The sequence below is a fragment of the Gadus macrocephalus genome, chromosome 5, assembly GCF_031168955.1.
Source record: "Gadus macrocephalus chromosome 5, ASM3116895v1".
In the NCBI taxonomy this organism is placed as follows: Eukaryota; Metazoa; Chordata; class Actinopteri; order Gadiformes; family Gadidae; genus Gadus; species Gadus macrocephalus.
Window position 1 is genome coordinate 7,891,903 of NC_082386.1, and position 23,048 is coordinate 7,914,950.

General features: G+C 44.2%; 1 protein-coding gene across 1 annotated transcript in view; it reads right to left on the minus strand.

Annotated features, from left to right (window-relative positions):
* The window catches only part of crybg1a (crystallin beta-gamma domain containing 1a), a 43,406-nt gene extending 20,905 nt beyond the window's left edge, over positions 1-22,501 (minus strand). The window contains exons 1-4 of the mRNA XM_060052314.1: positions 22,209-22,501; positions 7,253-7,394; positions 1,974-3,361; positions 50-987 (exon numbers count right to left, since the gene is read on the minus strand). Coding sequence (XP_059908297.1) covers positions 50-987; positions 1,974-3,361; positions 7,253-7,394; positions 22,209-22,501 — 2,761 coding nt within the window. The remainder of the gene's footprint in view (positions 1-49; positions 988-1,973; positions 3,362-7,252; positions 7,395-22,208) is intronic.
* Between the last annotated feature and the right edge of the window lie 547 nt (positions 22,502-23,048).

Sequence of the window (23,048 nt, forward strand, 5' to 3'; positions counted from 1 at the left end):
TATAATATAGGAACAACATATAGTGAGGTAAACAAGGGTCTTTCCCTACCTTTTTCAGAACTTCTGTGGTCCTGAGTTTGTGTCCCTCCAGTGATCACCGGCTTATTTTTGCTCCCAGATTCTGCTTCAGCAACACCACTCTTTGTGTTTTTGGTGTTGCTGGTCATTCCGTCACTCCTCTGCTTTGCAGGTGTAGTAATTGGCAGCCGGCTCTTTGATGGTACAGCCTCCACCTGCACCTGGCCCGGCTTTTTACCACCTGTGTTGTCTTTGTCAGTGGATTGGGCCTTCACAATAGTCCTCTGCTCGTGGATTTTCTCCAGGCCATTAACCAGTTTCGCCGAGCTTTCGTCCTCGGCCTTCCTTTCTTTGCTGTGCTTTGTGAGCATTGACGGTGCTTTTGTCGGCGAAACGTCCGTTGCCTGAGCTTTGGCCGACTTGCTATCCTCTAAACTTGGCCTTTTAACCTTACTAGTGACTGCTTTATGTTTAACCAGCGGTTCTTTTGACTTGTGTGTCGTGGGACTGACCACGGACACCACTGAGATGTCCGGTGCAGCGGTTTTGTCCGGTGTCACTGGAGACTTTGGTTCGCTCTCGGATGTTGTCTTCTTGGGGATTCTTGATTTAATGCCAGTTGTGGCTGCATGCACCGGACTGTCTTTGCGCTTGATTGAATGCATAGTGGTGGTCTCGTCTCGGAGTGGCGTTTCTCCAGAAGCGTCCTCTGCGGACGTCTTTCCCTTTTTAGCCCTGGCTCCCGCCGCTTCCGCCATGCCACGGCCACCAGATGTGACGGATGGCCTGCTCTCCTTCTCCGCTTTGGCGCCTGCTCTGGGGGCGGATGACTTGGCGGGCCCCTTGTCCCCTCCAGTTTGTCCCCTTGATTTGTTTATGGACATTTCAGAGGTCGGTGAGGTTTCTTTATTAGTGCTGGTTTCCGTGGCAGCATCAGGTTCTTGGTTGGTGCTTTCCAGTCTTGTTTGTCTAAAAAGATAAAAAGAAAGAGACAGCGATAAGGAATCATTAAGCATTAATAACTTGACTTCACTGCCCAGTCTGCAGTGGACTCTGAAGTGAAATGAGGACACAGGCTCATCTTGAGATGAATATGAACCAGGGAATCATTAATTTGACAGTGTAACACATACACAAGGGCTGCAAAACGGGGACGTTTAAACATGAAAACTGACAATAATATAAAGGTATTGTTTTTCGGGTACTAGTCTCAAGATTTAATCTTGTATATTATGATGTGATTTGAACTGTTTATCATGTTCATGCATTCGGTTACTGTATGCATCTAGTATTGCATTTAAATTTATCTTTCTAACAAAGTAAATTACCAAATCCTGCATTTGACTGTGGCTGCAAATCTATATATTTTTTGGTTTCGAAGAGTTATCTCACTGTTTGTGCACTATGTCCTCTATGTGTAGACAGGTGTATACAGGTGTACATTTAGACAAATAGCCTCTCGGTAGAAGTCACAAATCAAGTTCTCTTATTGCTGACTAAGGTAAATTAAGACAAAATAGACTGGAATAGTACAATTAGTAAAAAGCTGGAATAGTACAATGTTGTAACATAAATATCATCGCATGACCAGTTATTCACCAGTTATTCAATAGTGCTCCTTTAATCATTTGTACCAAGGTTTTCCAAGTTTTATCTATGCTGAATACATCTCAGTGAATTAGTGTTTGATGGTTTAAAGTAAAATGTGGTCTAATGTGAATTCATCCATTTTTCAGTGGAAGAGTTTAAGCCGATTAGCGAACATGTATTGTTCCCTATGAACATAAAAGGGTATGGGAACTTAAATATCAGGTTACATGAGGATCATTTTCTCCCTCTCTCTGTTTCTCTCTCTCTCTCTCTCTTTCTCACACTCTCTTGCTCTTTTCTCTCAGGTTAGGTTCCTGCAGAAAAACAATGTTAAACAGAAGCAAAACAAAGTTCTTTTAACTCACCGTTTCAGCTTTGTTGCCTCGACGACACTCTGAGTCGAAGCCACGCTGTGATCCCCCCTCTTTGGACCTTTCCCCGCTGGCTCCGGCCCCGGCTCAGGCTCGTCCGCTTCGGAACTGTCCTGGCTCACAAACACCTTCTTGGCGAACACCTTCCCGGACAGGTTGACCGTCCTGCGCGTGACGTGTGGGGGCTCCTCGCTCCTCCTCGCGGAGCTCTTCCCGGGGTCTGGTCCGCCGCGGGGGCTCTCCGGCCCCTCTGGGCTTGCTTCTGTTCTGGCCTCCCCGGTCTCCGCGGCTGCCTTGGAAACCTTGGACTCTGGCGACATGCCAGAGAGCTCTGTGATCTCCGAGGGAGGGGGGCGGTCGGTCGTGTCGGTGCCTCGAGGCCACTGTTCCTCGACGGGAACCACGGTGGCATGCACGGCGATCAAGGGAGGGGAGTCGGCTCTGAGGGCCTCCTCCCTCTCCCCCGCCCCTTCTTCCTCCTCCTCGTCGGCCAGGTCTGCCTCCACCCGTATGGCTTTGTGCAGCAGCGCCGGAGAGGTGCCCCCCTGCTCATGTTCCCCCCAGGCGGAGTCCTGCCGCTCAGCGGTGGCCGTTCCGTTCAGCCAAGAGAGGACGCTGGTGGATCTGGAGCCGATGCTCTCCGAGTCTGAGCCGGACGAGGTAAGAGGGAGGCGAGGGGAGGTTACTTCCTTCAGGGACGTGCCGGGATCGTCCGATTTCAATGTAAGAGACTTTAGGGACGCGACACTTATAGAGGTGAGGTTGTGGGACTTGACCGGCTCGGACATCTTGGAGCTCACCCGGACTTGGACAGACTTTGAGTGTGTCCGCTTGGACTGCTTCCCGTCCTTCACGTTGGCCGCCTCCTCCTCCAGGTGGAGCTGCAGCCTCTTGCTCACCTCCTGCACCACCGAGTCCATCAGGCCGGGCTCGCCGCCCGACCCCGTGTCCAGGAACGAGGCATGGGCCCCGGGGATGGGGGTGGCGTCCCCGGATCCCTGCTGCGCGACGCTGCTGCTGCTCACCCGGCACACGTGCACCTCCCTCACGCTGCCTTGGCCGCTGCTGTCGCTGTCGGCAAACGGGAGCCCTCCCCCGTCTTCGTCGAACGCCAGAGTGGACCGGCTGCCGGTGAGGTCCAGGGAGACCCGGGCCAGATGCTGCTTCAACGCCGGTTTCCGCCCGGGGACTTCGTCATCCCGCCGGGACGGGGTGGGCGTCTTCAGCCAGTCCTCCTGCAGGGGGCTCTGCGGGGAGCGCGGGGACGTCGGGGAGGTCGGGGTGCTCTCGCCGTCGCCAGGCTGCTTGCTCTGGCTCTTCTTCTTGCGGGGGCTGAAGAAGTTGCTGATGCGACCAAGCACCCCCTTCTTATCTTCTGGATTCTGCAAGAAGGAAGAAAGCAGAGAGGCAGGGGTTAGAGAACACGCTGCTGATATTCAGACGACCACTGGTCAGACTGGCAGGGCTGTTTGATTCTGGTCCTGCTCAAACAGACAGCAGAACACAATGGATTGATCTATATTCTTTATGAGAATAAGGTAATACGCACGACTTGCGGCCATAGTAATTTTTTGTAACTTCTTGAATGAAATGCCCAAAATAAGTATGAAGGAGGGTAAAAGATGAATAATTTGAGCTAAGGGGGTGGAGTTGAGTTATAGTGTTCGCAGCTCCACACCTGCACAGCATGCGGAACACTGCAGTGCGGCTGGTGTTGAACCTAACTAGCACATGTCATGCCAAACAGGCTTCTTCCTGCAGCTGCTAGCATCAACTTCAAACCCTCGATGCTGGTGGGCTCCAGACCTGCACCCAAACCCCAGCACATCTCTAATCCGTTCCTCCTGTCGAGTGTTAAACTGCGCCCGGTGCTGCCTACACTGCATGGAACCAGGTCTTCTGATGGGCAGAACCTTGATAGTGGAACGACCTACCAAGGATCTGCAGTATTCCTCCACATCCTCCAAATAAAATGCTCTGTATCTCCAAGATGTAATTGTTAAGCACTTAAGTACCAACAACAATACGTTTTTGCGGTGCGTTTTGTGACACAATCCACCCTGTTGTTGTTGTTTTTTTAACTTGCTCGTGCTGCACACTAAATCTTTGTTGTAGTTATTCCCATAGTTGAGAGAATGATTTTAATGTTCTCAGTCTCAGGTATTCAGTCTTCTGGATCAAAGTGTCTGCTGAATGATAAATGTAAATGTATTTGTAAATGTATTACAGCTTTTTACATAGCAATATGATAATAAGGTTTGAACAGGTGCCTGTACTTCTACTTTTAGAACGGCTGAAACTTGAGCTCACTATTTACAATGTTGATATTTTTTTCAAATATTGACTTTTTCAAAGTCAATTTTTTTAGCATTTCACAATTAAACCAGGCGATTTACAATCTCACAAAGAGAATGAAGATAATCCACAATGAAAATCCCCCCAAATCCTATGGAATAGTTGGAAGCAAGAAATCCAATTCTTTGTTGAAACAGAGAAGTCCTTGCGGTCTGTTGCTACAGTCTAGCCGGACACGTTTGAACGAGACGCACATACTCTCGCAAATATGAAAAACACAGAAGTAACATACCATGTCAGCTCTTCGGAATCTAATTGTAATCTGATCCAAACCTGTCTGAGAACTACAGTAGATCCAAAGTCCTCTTTACCGGCAACATAGGTTAATAAATAAATAAATACAAAATGAAATCCGACAGCAGGAGAGGTAGGTTAATAGTTATCTAATCACAGCCTTTAGAATCAGATAATGTCAAGACCGGCTGCTAAAAAAAAAAGGGAGCCAGTGTCCAACTCTTGATACCATATTCCACAAGAAGTAAAAGACCGCCGTCCTCACTCCCGCAGAACGCCCACCGAGCAGCGTCTGGAAGCCAGCAGGTCGTGTTTGTCTGGGATCTGTTCCCTGTAAAGTCTGGGTCTGGTTTTAGGTGGACACCGTCCCTCCAGGGCATGGGGCCATTTGCATTCGCAGCGCGGATGTGAGAGAACACCTCACGGGAGCGCATGTCAGACACATGACTTGACGACCCGGTGATAATGTGAGGGTGTGGATGGGCCCCGGCACAATGGCCGCACCCTGCCTGATGCTAAAAGTAAAGCAGGAGTCAATGCGGCCATTCATCTCCTATACCGTATGAATCACCTGGCAACCAGCTGGTCTCAGTTGACTTATCGCAGAAATATGCGTAGGTGTGTATTGATTACAGTACTGCGGAGGATTATAGATTGTTACGTTTGTATCGTATCCTATTGGTTTGAAAAAGGGCTGATGGCAAAAGGATACTTTCTTAAACAAAGAGCTCATACCATAGCCATTTTTTATATTTATATATATCCAAAGCAGTCTTGAAAACTGGGCGGGATCTTCCTGCTTTGATAGTCAAATGTTTGTCTGACTGTACCTACGGTGGGTATTCAGTCAGCAAACAACACACACACACAGCGCGTGCCGGGGCTTTCCAGTTCATTTCTAAACAGAGCGTAACTGCATACCCACCCCGCCCCCCTTAATCCCCAATAACCCCTCCGACACACCTCGCCTTCCCACCCTGTTCTGCCCTTGTTTCGTTTTGTTGTTTTTGTGTCAGAGAAACATAAGTAACACAAAAAACAAGGCCTCGGGTCATATTTACCAAGGCTTGTACAACAGAATGCATCATGGGATTTGTTTGTTGGTACTCCGCCATATTGAGAGGACTCCTGAATCAACGTGAATATAAAGTTTAACTTAGGCTAACCAAAACGTAGTTTTGTCACGTCTCACATTAGAAACACAACAATGTCTCACGATGATGACAAATAATTTCACCATCATTATATATTATTAACTACACAATGACCAAAAAAATTCTTCTAGTAGAAGAATAACTAACTAACTAACTATAATAAAGATTCTAATGCTCGTCTTTTTCAAAAAAAATGGAGGCGGTCATTGCAATGTGAAACGTAATAAGAACATACCGTTAGTAGTCCATTGGTTATTGTTGAGAGTCAATTGGTTTTTGTTGATGTGGAGGTCTAAGTAAGTTTGCTACAACTGAATGCTCTAAGTGCAATGGTCCGACTATTGAGCTTATTCCTGGACATAATGTTAATGTTTAACCTTTTTATGCTTTAATTATTATGCTGGCTGGGATGGTGGTAACAGCTGTAAAATAAAGACAATATAAACATAAATACAAACGTGCCTGCACACACCCAAGCCTCAGCTGGTACCCATTTAGATGCTTATGCTTTGATTCAAATCTATTTTTTAATTTTCCGTCCTTCAGAAGAGACGTAAAACCGAGGTCCTGACTCACTAAGGTAAAAAAAGATCCCAGGGCACTTATCGCAAAGAATAGGGGTTTCCCCGGTGTCCTGGCCCAACCAGGCTGATTCAATCTGGCCCCCTAATCATCCTCCTGTATAATTGGCTGACTCATTAATTCCCTAACTCTCCACCTCAAGCTGGTTTGTGGTGAAAATCTACACCTGCACTACACCTGAAGATTTGTATGGAAATCAGAAAACAAAAGGAGTGCGATAACAACTGAAAAAGTCGGTGGACATGTTTGTGATTCTTTTGTAATGTGCAACTTGTTGATGTTTCTAGCCTGAACGGCTTTGAGTAACAGGTTAGAATATTTCCAATAAAGTCAAGAACTCAATTGGCTTGACAAGCATTATGAGAAACATTACGTGGTATCACAGACAGCATTCATAAAAAAATAAAGGATTCCTACACGCATCTGCGCATCAGAGTTTGACCTACAGAGGAAGTGTCTAGGAAGACAGAAGCTTAGGAAAAACATACATGACAATGTGCATAAAAAGGGGGCAGTTTGAGTGCTTTAAACACAGCAACACAGACTTCCTGTAGTTTATGTCTACTAGACCATGAGTTACACTTTTTTCCATAGTGATCATTTTATCAATGTAATTGTCAAATTACATTTTACGTTGCCACATCTGCATTGGAATTATGCTGTGATTGGATCACTTCAGTTTCTGAGCTTTACAATTCATGACATATTTGAACAACATCTGTAGACAACAACCCCTGTTCAACACATTCCAAGCCAACTTGCAATGGTTTAAATGTTAGCCTCAGTGACACCAGAGAATGGTACAAAAGTCCTCAAAAGACTTTGTCAGCAACCTAATACTATTACAATCAGAGAAAACGCCAGGAATCTGACCCCAACATTAGCATTGCGTACAGCCGTACGGTCATAGTCTATGGTGCGGGGGGGGGCCGTAGTTCGTAGCCGTACCTTGTGGCGTTTGGAAGGCGAGGAGGGGCTGTTGGGCTGAGCCATGTCGAAGCTCATTACTGACGCCGACTCGCTGTTAAGGCCCCAGTCCGACTCTGTCTGGTAGCTGCATTCTGTAGTCACGCTCATCTGGTCAAAGTTCCTGCATGAGATAGGCAGGGAAAGAGGAAGAGAGAGAGCGGGACAGAGAGAGGCAGGAAGGAAGAATGTGGGGGAGTTTTTGCTTTAAACACAGTCTTTGTTTTGCCCACAAATGACTCATAATAACAAAATATATTGCTGTCTTGTTCCACAAAACACACATTTCATGCGTCTTATCTGATATCCCGTTGTTTTCATTGTTCATGCGAAAAAGTGGCTTCAAGAAAAAACTAACTTGATTGTGGATTTGCATGCTGTTTCCTTGTCACTTGCGGGCATGAATAAACCAAGAAATAAATTACTAAAATGTAATGCACTCTTGTTCCAAGTGTGAGGCGTGTCTCTCATTGTGTACACACACACAACTGGCAGAGAGGAGGTGTGTGGTGAGAGAGAGACACTGGTCCGGCCACATTCAGTGACTGGCAGCAGAGCTCCTCTGTGTTGTTGAGTCTGAATGGCAACTGGTTGGAGAATCGCGGCACACGTGCTAAACATGACTAATTCGTTCTCAGTGCTGGGTTTGTTTTTGTCGATTGCTGTCTGGTCCCACTGTCAGCACAGATTATTCTACCGTTCCAAGTGGGTAAAGAGTTAAAAAAAAATGGCACATCAGAGTGTTAAATAGCTCTGTACTGGCGGGAGGAGTGTTAAGTAATGTGACACCATAGCTAAGGTTCAGATGTTCAATTACTTTGTACATGTTTGGAAATAATGAAGCAGAAAGCTCAAAGATGGCAGTCGACTTGTTTGATAACAGCAAATGCCAAAGTGAGCCATATTTAATTATTTAAAAAATGCATGATGTTTTACAGCTTGAGTAAAGAAATTATGGCATCATAAAATAATAAAGCTAATGAAATATAGCATTGTGAAAATCCTATAGTCACACTCACAAAAGTACTTTTCAACAGAAAGAAGTCTGTTTGAAATCGTTTCAAATATGTTCAGAAGGCTATCAGACTTAGATTTCAGGTATTTGCTTTTAAGAAAGCCCTTAATTCATTTGAGAAATGTTTGCTTTGAATTTTCTGGACATGTGTTGTGCTTATCAATAGACATTTTCAACGTGTGAATGAGGCTACATTTCAGGTTTGCCAGTGGCTCAATGGGATAATGCCTTGTACTGGTGATCCTTAGGATGAGAGTTTGAATCCCGATTAGACAATTATGCTGAACATGACATTCGGCCATTGCTCTATAGCCCAGTCACCTGAAAGCCGAGGCACAGTATGGCATTGGGGATCATCAACATCTTTCCTTCATAATTATATGTCATATTTATTTATCTTCTATTAGTGTGTTCTTGCCTTTTCATTTTGCTCAGGCCCCGTTAATCACCGCTTGCGGATGTATTTGTTATTGTTCTTAATGATCAAGACTCCTTATAAATTAATATTTGCAGTTCTACCTGTTATCCACAAGAGGGAGCAGGTAGACCGACTGTCTTGTTGTTGACGAAGGCTCTGTCTTGGCGCATTTCAGACAGAGCCGAAGTGTATTGCAGTCAAAGATGAGTCATGAGAATTAACCCCATTAAAGCAGGGCGCCAAAAAAGTTCAAACATTCTGACGAAACATAAGGACGTAATAGAGCAATTCATTAAATTCAACAAAGTAGTCAGACCATGGAAAAAATACTACAGAATTGGAAACATCTTGTTTTTTGTCTAGCAAAGCTAGGGGCCTTAAGTGGTTTAATGTGCAGAATTGTTATTGTTAATCCCAGTCAAAGAGTAGGACTATGCAACGACAGTGGCTGAGTTAGGGTAGCCTATACAGTAGGTAAACAGTTACAAACGATAGCATATACCTGTTGCTCTAGATTTTCTGGTAAATCAAACAAGTAATTAAAGATATCTCCATGAGCTAATAAATTATCCTGGCAACCACCCAAATGCACCAACTGTTTCTCAAAGTTTCAAAATGACCAAATGAATTTTCACTACTCTCCTTAACCTGCAGACATATTGACAGCATATAGAACAAATCCAACCAATTTCTCAAGAAATTTGGGATCTCTGTCATCGAACTACCATTATATTGACAAATTGGTCAATACTGTCTTTGCTGTGTTGTTGCTTTTGCCCTGAAGCTAACAGACTATTCTGCACCAAAATGTATTGAAGAAATGTTAAAAATGTTCAACTTTCATAAGTGAGAGCCGACTACGTTTAAAGGGGTGGCATGGTAAGAAAGCTTAACCATTAAGAAATCTTTGCGTGTTTAAAGTGCGTATTGGAAGTTAGATACTGCAGTGAAGAATCATATAGGAAAATTCGAATACACGATTATTTAGTTTTTATTAATAAATCTACACTACAAGTGGCATCTTGAGCCGTTTTTGTGATACAATTTTACTTCCGCATCTCAAACGCTCGTTTTCGAGCGTGACGTAGGAATTGGTAGACGGACGTTCTAATCATCAGACTACATAGGCAACATAACAACAATGGATAACAGTTTCGGACCACTTCCGTACAATTTTGAGCCAGCTAGCCGTGAGGGAGAACAGCAACCACCTAAAAGGGGGAGACACCATGGCAATAGGAGGGAGATAGAGTTGTGGTGTCAGGAGAATTATGGTGAACCAGGAGCGGCTGAACATCAACACGGCCACGGAGGAAGAGCTCATGACCCTGCCCGGGGTCAACCGCCCCGTGGCGCGGAGCATCGTGGAGTACCGGGACTGCATCGGGGGCTTCAAGAAGGTGGAGGACCTAGCGCTGGTGAGTGCGATAGGCGCCACCAAACTGGAGATTATTAAACTGGGGAGAGACCCGGAGCATATGTCCTCCTGCAGCGGCATGAACATCAACACCGCCACCCCGCCGCAGCTCATGAGCATCCGCGGCATCACGGAGAAAATCGCCCGGAACATTGTCGCCTATCGGACCCAACACGGTCCGTTCAAGAGCATCGAGGACCTGGTTCGGGTCGATCACATAAACTGCTCCCTACTGGACAAGATCAGTTTCCAGGTGTTTGTGGAGCGCTCAAGAACTCCGTCCACCAATACCAACGGCGGGCTGACCTACACGGGTCGGTCCCATCCGAGCCCAACCTCGTTCAGCCTCCGGAGCGACGACCTCGACCTCCCGCCGGGAGGACCCACGCAGATGGTGTCCCTGCGGCCCCGCGTGGCACCGGCCCCGGGCCCGCGGGACGGCCGGGCCGCGGTGCGCCTGGCCACCTGGGACCTTCAGCGCTGCTCCAGTGAAAAGGCCAACAACCCTGGCGTCAAAGAGGTCGTGTGTATGCCCCTACTGGAGAACGAATGAGTACAACTAACGTGAGGGTTTGCAGGCTCGAAAGCCTGCTCCATCCTTTCTCCGATCGGGGAAACTGTGAAATCGGAGATGGTCGGACAGGAGGTCGGAGTTGGAACAACCCCCACAGATACAAAACCTCATCTCGTCGATTAGAAAAACCCCAAAACCACAGGGGGGGGGAATACAAGACCCCTCACCGCGGTAACTACTCACAACTACGCATAGAGCTGAGGCAGCAACAGCGACCGCGTCTACCAATTCCTACGTAATATGACGCGTTTGATGTATCACATAAAAAAACAACGGTTTTTGAAGCCTTGCTCAAAATAGTCACTTTAAAACTGGATTTTTTGCCGATATACTTTTTTAAACTGATAAAATCCTGCATTTTAATTTCAAAGAGCAATTTTCAGAGAATGTTATGTATAAATATTTTTAAAAACATTAACTTCCAATACGCACTTTAGACATTCGAGGTGTAGGCCTAGAGGCCAGATATTATATACTAAAGTGCATTCCAATAATGAGCAGAAAGGGGTTAGGCAACCTGCTATGCTATAGACAGTGGGGTTTGAACCTGCTAGTCAGACCACAGAACTAATCAACCTTCCTGCCCCCATTGCGTCGTTCTGGAATCTGACTCTTCCCCGTAACCTTGTTAGTGCCCAACGTGGATAACTTCAGGCTTAAAGGTTTCCCGGGGGAATGCTGTCGACACCAAGGCAGAACTAGCTGCAACTCGTCTGAGGACAGACAAAAGCAGTATTGTTAGAACTGCAGTTCTACTTTTGAATGGCTTTGATTGCTGTTCAGCGGTTTGATACACCATGGAAACTGGCAGAAATTCACGACTGCTTGAAGTGGGCTTTTCTATTTGACTGTTACAGTTTAACTGCCTCCAAACCAATCCTATTCATTAAATTGTTTTGTTGTTTTTTATATGGCTGGCAATGCATGTTATCTCAAGTAGTAACTGAAGGTTTTTTTCAGAATTGAATGCATTGTTGTTTCTTGATAGGTTGGGGGGAAACCTTGAGGAGAAACCAACAAAGAGAATCAGCTGACATGAGGCTTTCATTTCAGCTGACATCGGGTCTACCAAAGCAAAACAAGGAGGGTCAAATTTGTGGGATATCTGATCACCACTGTCACACTATCTCTTGACTGCTTGCTTTTAGACAAATCTTATCACATAACTATTTTGTTATCGTGTGTCATTGTTTCCTGTTTGTCCTGAAGACAATGCTATCAGTCACAGTGGCATGTTGATTAGCATGACATGCAAAGTAAACAATGCAACTTTTTAGGTCAGGTTACTTTGGGTCTGTTATCTTAGGGTTAGGGTTAGGGTTTTCTTGACCATGTTCGCCAAACCCATTGAGTAGCAAGGCCCGCCCTAAGAGAGATTATTGTTGAGGTTATTATAGTTGGTGTGGTGGTGTTGTAACTACATAACAAATCTTAAAACCAAATCAATTGGCTGATATGCAGACATTTGGAGACGTACACACACATACTTGCACATGCTTGTGCCCCCCCCCCCCCACACACACACACACGCAACACTAGTCACAAGTTTAGCATGCACCGACCAACAGACAAAACACACACACACACACACACACACACACACACATACACACAGTGAAATCTAATGCAAATGTATTGTGCAATGCTCTCTGTGATGCCAACGGCCAATATGCATGTGAACAGTTATGACAGAGATGTATCACACACAGGCAACAACAGACAGACAGACAGACAGACAGACAGAGCACAGGGGCACTAAGGAGGTGAACCCAGGCCAAGCAGTAGGCCAGAGTAACGACCGCTAAGTGAAACAAGGGATGGATTGCCTTCAACAAGTGACTCAGCCACGGCGAGGGCTTATGAGGGCATGACTCACTGTGTGCTACAGGCGGTAGAGAGAAATAACCACTGTTGGAGGGTTTGGACTTCACCAAGAACATGATTAAAAGAAAGAAAAAAGGTATATTCGTGCTTATTCCCTTCTGGTTTGAGGCAGTGAGGAGGGTTCGATGGCCACGGTTAAAATACCCCCCCCACACACACACACACACAATTACTTGCACGCGAAGCAAGCTAGCATCTTTGTTATACCGGCCGCAATGTAGCCTTCGCGCTGCAAATTCAATGCAGCTGTGGCTTTATCAAAGCCACTGGGTACTTGGGAGTGTCTGGAGAAAAAATAAATATACACACACAAAAAGATACAAAGACAATCTAGTGAGTGTTTTGCAGATGAGGGGTGGGACCCGACGGCCCAGTAGTAGGCTGCAGCTATTCTCCCCAGGTTCCACTTCCAGGACATCTAACTGGACCACTGCTGAGGAGGTTTTTAGGTGTGGAAACTGGATCCCAGATTGTTTACATGGAAACTGCTTGGTTTTTAAATTCTAAAAACAATGGGCGAATGTTTATAGAATAAACAAAACTCATAACATGCTTTGGGTACAAATGCCTACTGCAAAATTCCAAATAGTGAACATACGCAAGGCGTTTGCGGCCTTTCTTGTACACAGAGGGCTGTGATGCTTCCTCTTCCAACTGTAAGACTGATCTGTGCCCTAACTTGCCTGACTAGAGTTTCAGTAGAGGTGACGATGTGTGGTGTGTACGTTCAGTTGTGTGTCGATCTGTGTGTTGCGGTTGCACATGACCAGAGGGCATTTACATGTATGCACCGAGGCAATGACTATGTTGCAACAAAGAGATTGCAGCTCCTTGTCCTAAATTAGTTTACTCTGGAAGGCTCCCTTGCTTCACTTCTTTCTTTGCTCGTGTCTTGTTTTGCGTTGGCAACGAATTTGGTCGTCGATTCGTTGTGTCGCGCGATTAATAAGTTACTCATAGGCGCAGCACTGTTTACAGCCAGCCGCCGACAGGTTGGTTCACGGTTCATGCACGCGCACAGCGAGCTGTGTGAGCGACCACAGCTTGTATTTTGGTCATATCTTAAATCTGGACTGTAGGCCTACATAAAAGTGTTGTACCTTCACTGTCTTTGGGTTAAAAAAAACTCCTTCAACTCAGTATCCGTCTAGTCCAACCGGAAACTCTGTCAGCTGCTGCTGCTGCAGACGTTGTGCAGACGGGCTCGGAGTCGGCACCGCGTGCATCAACAGTCATTCAAAGCAGCGGTAGTAATCACACAACCGGACGGTGTAGAAAGTCCCGTCAGTTAAAAATAGTAATGCAGTTTTTAAATCCATGTTAAAATCGGCAGGATAGAGAGCTAGTTAGCTTAAAAAAATAAACTGACCAATGGTCACACACAGTGTCAAATGTGATGTGTTCAGGTCGGCTCAGTAATATGATTGATGCGTTCAAATGCAACAGAATAAAAAAGAAAAAAAATTGAGATTTTGGTGAAAACTTGTTTTCCCAGTAATATAAAATAGATAGTAAAGATAGAATTATGACCTGTTTAATGTCCTATCTTGAACTATCATCATCTTATCAGCAATTAAAGCAATATTACAAGTTCTATTTCAAGGAGTCTCGAAAATGGTATCAATAGGTTTGACCGGTTAACCATGGACATCCTTTATATGCGTATAAAAGTATATCATACATTGTATGTTTTTTTTGTGTTATCCCAGTTATGTTTTTTTAATTGTTTTATTATTTAATATTACTTTTAATAGTTCTGGGACGTTGGAGCAATAACCTGGTGTTTTTACACTTCAGTCTGCACTGTGAATTTGAAGTAATGTTCAGTTTTTGAATAAAGATGCAGCAATTAAATTATTATTATTATTCAAATAATCGTTAGTTGCAGCCCTATATTTCTCCTATCTCTGTGATTAAGCAACAGATACGTGAGGTAACCAACACAAGAAGCTACAACAGCGCTTTTTTAAAGTTTTGTGTATTTATATAAAACGTCACATTATTCACTAACATATTCAGAAGTCTCTGTACAATATGATAAAAATTGTACTTATTTAATGAATTGAAGTTGTAGAACACGATGAAGAGAGGCTGATAAGGAAATGTTCTTAACTTCAGGAAAAAATAAGCGCACGCTCCTCCTTGTACACAATGGAAAACTACAATATTAAGATGTATCAATCTACAAACCACTTTAAAGATTCCAAGATGTGTGCATTTGTGTGTGTGTGCGCTTGCATGTGTGTGTATTTGCATGATGTTAAATTGATGTTTCTATGAGTGTGCATGAGTGTCTGTATGTCTACATAGTGTATTCTAACTGTGTGTGTGTGTGTGTGTGCGTGCGTGTGTGTGTGTTTTTTATGTGTCTTGTTTCAGTACATGGTGCTGTTTACTCAAGGCCTCCCATGCTTACTGCCCCACTGCCTTAGTTGAAAAGGAGTTTGAGAACCTAGCACTACACAAAGCAGCATCAGAGAGGGGTTTTAACGTAGGACTTAGCGCCTCACCACACACTGCAAAATGAGCAAGCACGTGGAGAATGTGATCGGCATGTATGAATAGGGGCGCATAGAAATAAGTATCAAAAGACGATATTTAGAATTGACTTAGCGATACACAATTACATCTGTATATATACACTCAAGTCCAGAGACACAGATGTATGACCATGCATATGTACACAAACACACAGAATGTTGCAACATGGTCTCACAGGAATCCGTGAAATGACTACGGTCGGACGCTTAACTCGAAATCCGTGGCCACATCACGGAAACACGGCGATATCCGTTTGTGAGCCACGGAATAACAGTGTCATTTACTTGCATTGGAGCAAATTCCGTGGCCACATCACGGACAATTGAAGTGATTCCGTCAGACCACCACGGATTTTGAGTTAAGCCCCCGCTGTGGTCAAATGTGGCACACACACACACAGATTGAAACGGGAGCACACACACAGATTGAAACGGGAATCTGTGTGTGTGCCACGGAATATCAGTGTCATTTACATGCATTGGAGCAACTTCCGTGGACACAACAAGGACAATTTAAGGGTTTCAGTGAGACCACCCCGGGTTTTGAGTTTAGCCCCCGTGGTCGACTCGCTCGTTGAAACGGGGATCCGTGTGTGAGCCACGGAACATCAGCGTCATTAACTTGCATTGGAGCGAATTCCGTGGCCACATCACGGAAATCGGCGTGTTTCCGTGATGTGTCCACGGATTTTGAGTTATTCGTCCGTAGTCATTTCACGGATTCCTGTGAGACCAGGTTGGAATAACCATATGTATCTTCAATAGAATGGTTGGACCAGATGGCTTGCTGGTTACAACAGCAACCTATTTGGCTTACAATAATGTGATTGAAATTATTAGTCATTCTGATTGATCAAAACAATCAAACATTAATGACTTGGTCGAACAGCAGATCCAACAAGCCAATCTTATCACGGAGGCATGGGGTAGCAAATGGAACAGACCAGTCAGTCTAGGTGCGTACTCACGCGTGCACGCATGCACGCACACGCGCACACACGCATGCACGCACCCACACCCTTATGCTCACACACGCATACACACGCACGCACACACATTCAGACATAACCCCTCACACGCAGGCCAGAGATAAGCAGGGACTTGGCTGTTTGTTGTTTGGTTACTGTCAGCGGTGCCAACTCTTTGTTGAGGTTAGTATTTTTCTGGAGAAACGATGACGCATAGCCTCAAATATCTTAGACCTCTGACATGTAAAAAAACACAACAACCACAGCATTAGTTATTGGTGTACTTCCCTGTTGATTCTACTGTAAGCCACTGACGAAAACAAAACTAAATGGAGGGGCAACCGATATCTCTGTGAAACTCTGCATTCAAATTAGGGATCGACCGATATATCGGTCGGCCGATATTATCGGCCGATATTCGCAGTTTTTACGTGTATCGGTATCGGCCGATACGCGGCTGATTTTCGCAGATTTATTATTATTATTTTTTATTATTTTTTTTTTTTTTTTACTTGTTCTACCTCACCTGTTTTTAATATTAGTTAAATATTGTTCATCTACTTGTTCTTACTTGTTCTACTTCACCTGTTTTTACTATTTGTTAAATATTGTTTTTTATATTGAAGTTCAATAAATGTTCCTTTAAAAAAATAAATAAAATAAATCGGCTCAAGAAAATCGGTATCGGCGTATCGGCTAATGCTGATGAAAAAATATCGGTATCGTATCGGCCCTAAAAAATCGGTATCGGTCGATCCCTAATTCAAATTGCATCTGTACTCCACAAAACTATGTTCTAAGTGTTATTATTTCAATGTATAGAAATATCATAGAAATATCTTAACCGTGTTTACGCTCATGATCAGAGTGCAGAACAAAGTCGTCAATGCAGGAATCCTGTATGGTTTGACAGACCTGTTTTCACAGAGTTCTGTATGTGCATCCTTTCTAAAGCATTTGACCTCCGACACTTGGTGGTCGGAGGTCTATTTGCTTACGAGCACCGTGTCATGCAACCCTCATGGTGATGAAGTACGAGGTCTTACAAACATATTTAACCGTGTTGACAGCGATGGCTTTTGATGAGCTTGAAGTGCTGACAGAACTAAACCATTTTCCGAAAATTGAATGAATTTCTGAAGGATGGGTTCAACAAAACACAGATAAACGACCACACAGAAAATAAAGAATGCAAAGTAAGTATTGTAAAGTAACTGCTGTATGTTGAGAGTGTGACCTTCAAGCCTAACAATTCAAGCTATATAAAGCTCATGTCACCTAAATTTGACCCAACGTGACTCTCTAAATGTGTTGGCGGTCGCACTCTGATCTCTAACGCACACCTATTATGATTCAGATGTATTCATCCAGCCTACCTAGCTGTTTCTGCCTACTAATAAAAACAATAGGTGTCATGTTGAGGTAAACAGCTGCCTGATTTGGCCTATGCTGTCTCGAATTAAGTTTCAGAGACAAAGGCATGAGCTGCAGGACTTGAGTGTTGTAATAAGTATGCGTCATGGATGGGTAACGTATTTCAAAATCAGCTTCCCTGGAGGGACAAGCTTCGTTGGAGACAGGTTATAGAACATAGATCCGGTTGTGCAACATCTGATTCCAAATACCTGGTGGTGTAATGCCAAGTCACAGACTATCATGGGCTACATTGGTAGCAAAGGCTAAGCAGTGGGCCGACCGATAATGATAAACCCTCTCTGGAATCTCAAGAGCAACTTGACTGAGGCCACATATATGCTATTCAACTTGTGTCAAATCTCTCCTATTTCTTAACCCTTACACAATAGATATTTAACGACCACTCGAAGAGGATTCTAGACTAGGATTCTATTATTTTTTACCTAAGTTATTAGATTAAAGCACAAGTAGATGAATGAATATGAATGAATATGACTAAGTAGTTTTTGTACTACTTTTTCTACTACGGAATACAGAACTGAGCAAAACAAAACAAACATTACGTTTTTCTGTGACACTCACAAGAAGTGAGCGTTTTCACTTATTTAAAGTGTTACCTTAGTGTCATACCATAGAATGTGTTAGTTTGAACAATGTGACGGGTCGGCCTCCTATCTGGGTCCTCAGTGTCTTTTTATATCTCCAGTAGATAGCTGCTTTTAAAAATGTAGCTTTGTGCATTCTTTGAGAATAACTGAATATCATCATGGACAGGGAGCGGGTGGGAGGGAGGGGGGGGGAGGGGGTGGCGGTGGCGGTTACAACAGTTCATCGTTTAGATCTGCTTCGACCTGAAGAGAAATCAACAGCTCAATGACTTATTTGATCACGTTGTTATTTAAAGTTTCACATATCATATGACTAATGCACCCTCTGCATATCGGTCTCGCTCTCTTTGTCCATATCTCTCTCTCTCTCTCACTGTCCCTCTCTTTCTCTCATGGTTTTTTCAAAGCGATGACATGATCTTCCTCTGGAAGTCAAACATTTTATAAGATTATGTCATATGAGCCGTCATGGTACCGTCCACCACCTGTGGTCGCTTGCGGTCCTCCAGAGGTGTTTAAATGGTACCTTATCAACCAATTTGCCATTCAATCAATCAATCAATCAATCAGTCAAGCAATCAATCAATCAATCAGGCATACAGTCAGATGTCCACATTCCACCTGTAGGCATCTGTGAGCAAGATGATCCCTTAATGCTCCTCAATCATCTCAAATCATTGTCAGAGTCACGTTGGACAAAAGCTTCTGCTGAATGAAGCTGGATGAATGATAGTAAATATATACCCCAGCGTATTAATCAATGAACCACAGCGGGGCCATTTTCCTCCGGTCTGTATGCACACAGTCCCTCATGTTCCCTCACTCTCGATTCAGCGGCTAAAAACGGTGAATAACTTACAAACATTGTTCCTCCCTGTTCCCCGCCAGCCGAATGCCTTAATCTACCACCGTATACTAAGTGGAACGATCCGGAACGAAGAATCATGGCCGGTCTTCTGTGTGGATGTTTCAATTAAAGTTGTGAACAGAAACAGGTGATTTAGGGAAATATCATAAAGTAATTAAAGTCATTCCCCCTCAGTGTACCAGGCGATGTCAATCGTTATCTGTCCATCTGGATTGTTTGCTCAGGCACCCCTCACACATCAGAGTCACACCAGGTTAAACACAGCTGCATGCTTTCAATATTAATACATTAGTGATCATGTCCTGTACAGAGGCCGCCCATGGACAACAACACTGGCTATATCATCAACAGCAGCAGCACTTTATCTTTACTTGTCCAGCAACATGTGCTGTCATTTCCTGTATGAGCTGGGTTGCACTACTGTGATAAAGGTCCATTACAGAAGCCAGATGGTTGACTCCAGTATGTGGGAGGGACTTTTACTTTCTAAACTCGTAGCTCAACCCTCTGCTTAAGACCACCATTTATGTCGAGATTCAAGGACCTCCTCCAAGTCCCACACTTTACTTTGCTCTCGTTATGCTGAGCCTGTGTGAGAACCCTTCCTCAAACCCCTGAAGGCAAAACCATAAACAAGAGAGAGTAAAAAGTGTTGACAGAAAACCTGTTGCTCGGTGATCATGTGTGATCATTATTCACCTCTTTAAATATGTGAAATAAGAACACTGTGGTATTCACCACGGTTGAAAACAGTGAATACATAGGTCAATTAATTATAATAAACGTAACAAGCTTCCCTAACATATATACTATGCATTTACATGTTTAGTGCAGGGTTTCCCAAGAGGGCAAAAGAAAGACAACTCACTAAAGATAGTCTGTGCAAACAATGTACTGATAGTCCAGACAGTAGTCTATAAACTATTAGGCTTGGCCAGGTGTGTTCTGACTCATTAATAGTAAGGCAATAATAAAGATATGTTGTATTAGAGCGATCATATTGAAACGTGGAAATGTGAATTAGCTTTAGCAAAAGAGAAATTGACCATATGTTTAGAGGTATGTTGCAATACAGTCCAAGGTTTAAAAACCTGACATAAGCTGACACCGCCACTGGTTTTTAAAACATTCTCCCCAAAGAGGTTCCACTGCTCAGAGTAGTTGATTGGCAGGTCAAATCAATTGCATGTGCTGACGTGGCAAAAACTGAACACAGACAAAAGTCCTTTTTGAAATAGCTGCTTTTATAATGACCCATTATAGCCAGTTGCATTTACAACTATTACAAGGTCATTCTTGTATTAGGAATATGGCCCTTGTATTGGAACCATAACATAAACTCAATCCAAAATAATCTAACATAATGCATGCAGGCATTCTACTTCAATACCAATTAACATGCATGGAGACTGGATGGAATCTATTGGCATCACAGCCGCATTAGACCATAGAGCCATCTTATATAATTCGACCTGCTGTGGGTCTACTTCAGTGTTATTTTTTAACAAGATTTAGCAAACGGCGTTCAACGGCTGTGTTCCAAAAGCGTCCCACCGGGCGTCCCACACAATGTGTGTTAGTTGATGCGAGTAGCTCTACATCCATGCATGGAATATATAGGCCTACAGTGTGCAGCACTACAGCCCGCTGGCACGTTGTTAACGTTCTATCAACGTTCAGTCAGCGTCACTGAACCCTAGCCACCAGCTAATGGCCATTCGTTACCGTCCCTGCACAGCAGGTTTCTATGGGCATCCTGCAAGAGATTAATGGAAGGCGGTCTCGTGCTCACATCACTGAAGCATTTTGCCATCTGTCTATATACAGTAGGGAAGGCAAACATGACTAGGTGTAGTCACGCACACACATCATCTCAAATGAGTCATGTTGTTTTCCGCATTTGAGTTGAGTTTTCAAAAATACAAACAGAAAGAGGACTGAGCAGATCGAGAAGGTATCCTTGTAAAGGTTGATTTTGTAGTTAGTTATAATTATATATCTAAGCCTACTGACATGAATGGATGTAACTTTGGGAAGGGTGGTAGCTTAATGGCCAATGGCCCTACTACACCAACATCAAGTGATGACCGAATAGGCCTACTTACCCTAAGAAATCATAAAAAAATCTATAAGATTGTAATTGTACATCTGTAAAACCCTCTGTTTCCCAACCAATGGCAGAAATCAAAGACAAGATCAACAGATTGTAGACTTGTGGCTGTGGCTGTTATGGAAGGGATGTCAGCATACTGCGCTGTGTTGGGGGAATGCTTTGAATTTATGCCTTTCTAAGAACGGAACCAGAATCTGGTTTGATTATACATTATGTAATATGGTTATGATTCTGATAATCTTTACTATGATTATTATCCATTGTGCCCATGAATTCTAAACGTAACTGTAATTGCAAAAACCTCTTCTGTTCAGAACTATATATAATTGTTTTAAACTTGAACTTGAACCCCCTGCCTCTTTGTTTCCCAATGAGAACACCGTTGTCCATCTTGCCTCTCCTCTGAACAACAACATGACGTGATAGTCGAGGCGGAACTCGAATAGTAGCCTACTACACCACATTTAAATAACTGCCCGTGGGCCAACACTGTCAACCTATCCGGGGTTTGTATGCCGAAACCGCCTCACACCTTCACAAGTTCAGCGTTGGCGGTTCTCGAGAGGCCGGCCATAGACACACAGCCCATTATAGGGCTATCTGGCGGTGCGGTGGAGGCAGGGCCGACGGACTGCGGGGGAAAGTGAGACAGTTGTGGGGGGGCCCAAGGCAGAGGGGGGGCCCATGGCAATAAAAAAATAACTAAAAATTATTTACCAGCCCATAGTGTTAGGAGTCGCACACGGCCACGTCTCTTCCCCCCCCCCCCCCCCCCCCCCCACCTCAACAATTGCTCCCTACCCCCCCCCCCCCCCCTCAACAATTCAGCGCAGGGGGGTCCATCAGTACCTCTTGTATAGGGGTGCAACGGCCCTGGGTGGAGGGCATGTAGCCTACCTCTATCCACCGATTTAGGGCTTTGATTATAATTGTAAATTATTGGACATGTGTTGTTTAAAAACAGTGGCATACATACAATTAAGCAATAAGCTGCCACAATAAACAAAACATGTATGCTTTAATAGTGTTGGCCTATGAAGTGATTAAATATGAGCTTCTTGGGGCTGATATGGACACAGGCTGCGCACTACAGTTTGCAAACTAGAAAACAACTTACAATTGACTCTTGGTTTCCGAATCATCGGTTTCATGGAAAAATAAGTCGCTTGATTCGGCGTGCTTTGATTTCTTCTTTTTTTTCTTAAAGCTCAGGATTCTTTTGAGGGTCGACCCAGGCTGCAGCTCCACGTCCTGAATGCCCTCCGGACCGGACGGTGAGGTGGGGGGCAGGTCCGGCGGACTGCCCGGTGCCACCGCCACATCTCGGAGAGACTGCGAGCGAGCATACTCCTTGTCCAGTGACTTGTGTTTGAACAAACGCTTGATTTTCAGCGAACTGGACTTGCTCATTGTTTCTTCAGCAAATGTAATAAAAGAAGAAAAGTTTATCAAAGAAAGTTACAAGGCAGTTCCGCGAAACCGTTTCCATCGCACGTCGAAGTAAATGTAAAAATGTGCGCTCCACAAACCAGACGAGCGAGTCAACTGACATGTCCATGCCGGTGTCGAACGCTTCAGGTGCAGGTTGGTCTCACCTCTTTTACTGGGGAAGGCCTACCTCCTCTGGGTCCTAAAGAGGTGGAATCCCATAAACATTCCTTACACTTGCACTCGGTCAATGACACTTGCAGACGGTTGACGAGCGTCTCCTTGTGTATGCGTGCGTGCGTGCGTGTTATAACATTTTATTCGTGTGCATGCAAAGTCGACTGTTGCTTACCTTAAGGATGTGTTTGATAACAATTTCATCTCATATATAAAGTAATACATCCAAACAAATCATAGTGAACTCTCTTCTCACACACTTAAAGGCCGTCTTCTTCACCCAGAATGTCAAACTATAAACCGTTTCATAATGAATAGCACTATCTGCTTGACATTTCAAGGCCTTCATCCA